This window comes from Histoplasma capsulatum, genomic scaffold, assembly GCF_000149585.1.
Source record: "Histoplasma capsulatum NAm1 scaffold_1 genomic scaffold, whole genome shotgun sequence".
Lineage (NCBI taxonomy): Eukaryota > Fungi > Ascomycota > Eurotiomycetes > Onygenales > Ajellomycetaceae > Histoplasma > Histoplasma mississippiense.
This window is the reverse complement of record NW_001813982.1, coordinates 3,894,012-3,895,924: the sequence shown is the minus strand read 5'-3', so window position 1 is coordinate 3,895,924 and position 1,913 is coordinate 3,894,012. Positions and strand designations below refer to the sequence as shown.

Sequence of the window (1,913 nt, the reverse complement as noted above, 5' to 3'; positions counted from 1 at the left end):
TATCATGAGTACAGCTTATCAATCAGCACCAAGGGTCATAGCTCGCCATTCGACAATAACATCGTCATCCGCCTCAACTGAAGCAGTTCGCTCCCAGATGCCCTTTATCCTCTGTCAAGCGCTTCTTTTTTGAGAGTCAGGACACCAAAGTCAACAAACAGGCCACCATTGCGGTATTCAGCCAGGGCAGTGAGTGATTCGGCGTTGGTCCATTGTAGACCGAGAACTCGCTGGAATGGGACCATTAGCGAATAAGTGAGCCACTGGGTAAGTTTGTGAAATGGTTGAATGCATTCTGAGTGATGGCCATCATGAGAGCTGCTTTGTTTCTGCAGAATGCCTAATGGCCATGCATCACCGATAGGGTGTCCGTTAACCGTGGTGCGGTCTTTGGGCCAGACAGGGATCAGGAGATTTTGAAGAATGTCCCAAAAAGCTAGAATGTCAAGTTCTGAAGACTTTCCAGCAGATTTAACAATAAAGTCTATATTTACGCTTAACGTGTTTTCTTTTAGCAAATTATAGTGATGCGTGGAACGTGCATACCAACAAGATTGCCCGGGCGGCCTTGATCCCCAAAAATGTCAGGATTGGAGAGGAGCGATTTCCCTAATCCCCTGAGCAAGGCTGCACGAGAATCAACTCCAAGCATTGGGTTGCTCTGCGAGACTTGAAAACCTTCTGCTAATGCCTCGGTACTCAGCTGCTTTAATCCCCTACCTGCCAGTAAAGTTAGCACCTCAACCCACCCAATAAGATCAGAGGTGACGTACCGTCAACCAAGGGCGTCCTTCCGACTTTCTCAGCAGCAAAAGCCAGTGCCTTGAACATATACAATGACGCAACTGCAAGGCCTTCGCTCCGTTCGTACACTCGATCCGTCCCTGGCTCGATATACCGCCAGTGGTCACCGGCACCAGCATCTAAGAGCACAGAAACAAAGAATAGATCGATGAGGCGTCGCGTTACTTCGAGGTCATCACATTTCTCATTCTTCCAATCCTGTATAATATTCTCGATACGTGGCACGTTGCCAACATCAAAGTGTTGCCAGCGGCCATGTGGTGGAATTGTATCGAATTTGTCTGGGCCAAAATCCCGCTGACAGAGATAGTCAGCTAAGCCATCGCCCACACGTCAGCTTACAAGGGGCTGGCGAGTTCTGGACATACATTGATAATAGAGCTCACGAAATCTGCAACAGCATCCATTCGATCCTCGTGTAGGTCGAAATGGTTCAACCTCCCGGCTCGAGCGGCATCCCCTATGGTTATCGCGCGCTCCCGGATGGCACGCAGAGATAACAGATACTTAACCTCTGGATCCATCTGAGCTATACGGGTTATGTGAAAGTGCCGATAGGGATCGTTTGGGATCGATCGTACAGTACAACCGCGGCGGGGCTCCCGAGGTGTACTTTGGAAGATCACATGATGACGCAGCCCTAAATCAAATAATCCAGATCTCATTCACTATCCCCAATTAACTCTCATTCAACTTCAAATTGAAGGGGATTTCGGCAATTTCGTACCGAATTCCATGTACCATGTCGTTTCCTGATTTCGAACGGTCATGTTATGATATTTTCAGAAAGTTATTGGCCTTTTTCATGTTATCACGGCCGAAAGACAAATCGCGTCTTTTGTATTGCGCTGCACGGGTTTGGACAACCCACTCATTTTGCATCTTAAGCTTGATATATTGGCATGAGAATATTTGGAATACCTAGGAAGACAACGCAGGTACATAAGCCGTACAATATATTCTCCAGCCGAATATCGAGCGCCTCACAAGGAAGAGGTAGCTCCGAACGCTGAGAATATATCGTTTTCAGGATGCTAATCAAGCCAGAGCCCGGTCTCTTCTTCCGTGATATTTTCGTTTCTCTGATCTCCATCCCGCGGATTGGGGTA

General features: G+C 47.7%; 1 protein-coding gene across 1 annotated transcript; it reads right to left on the bottom strand.

Moving 5' to 3' along the window:
* Nucleotides 1-104: 104 nt before the first annotated feature.
* On the bottom strand, nucleotides 105-1,574 carry HCAG_01110 (conserved hypothetical protein; the record flags this gene model as incomplete). The annotated part of the gene is made up of 5 exons (XM_001544014.1): nucleotides 105-484; nucleotides 547-720; nucleotides 774-1,101; nucleotides 1,173-1,444; nucleotides 1,532-1,574. 5 exons carry the CDS (start codon nucleotides 1,572-1,574, stop codon nucleotides 105-107), a joined length of 1,197 nt encoding a protein of 398 aa, XP_001544064.1.
* Between the last annotated feature and the right edge of the window lie 339 nt (nucleotides 1,575-1,913).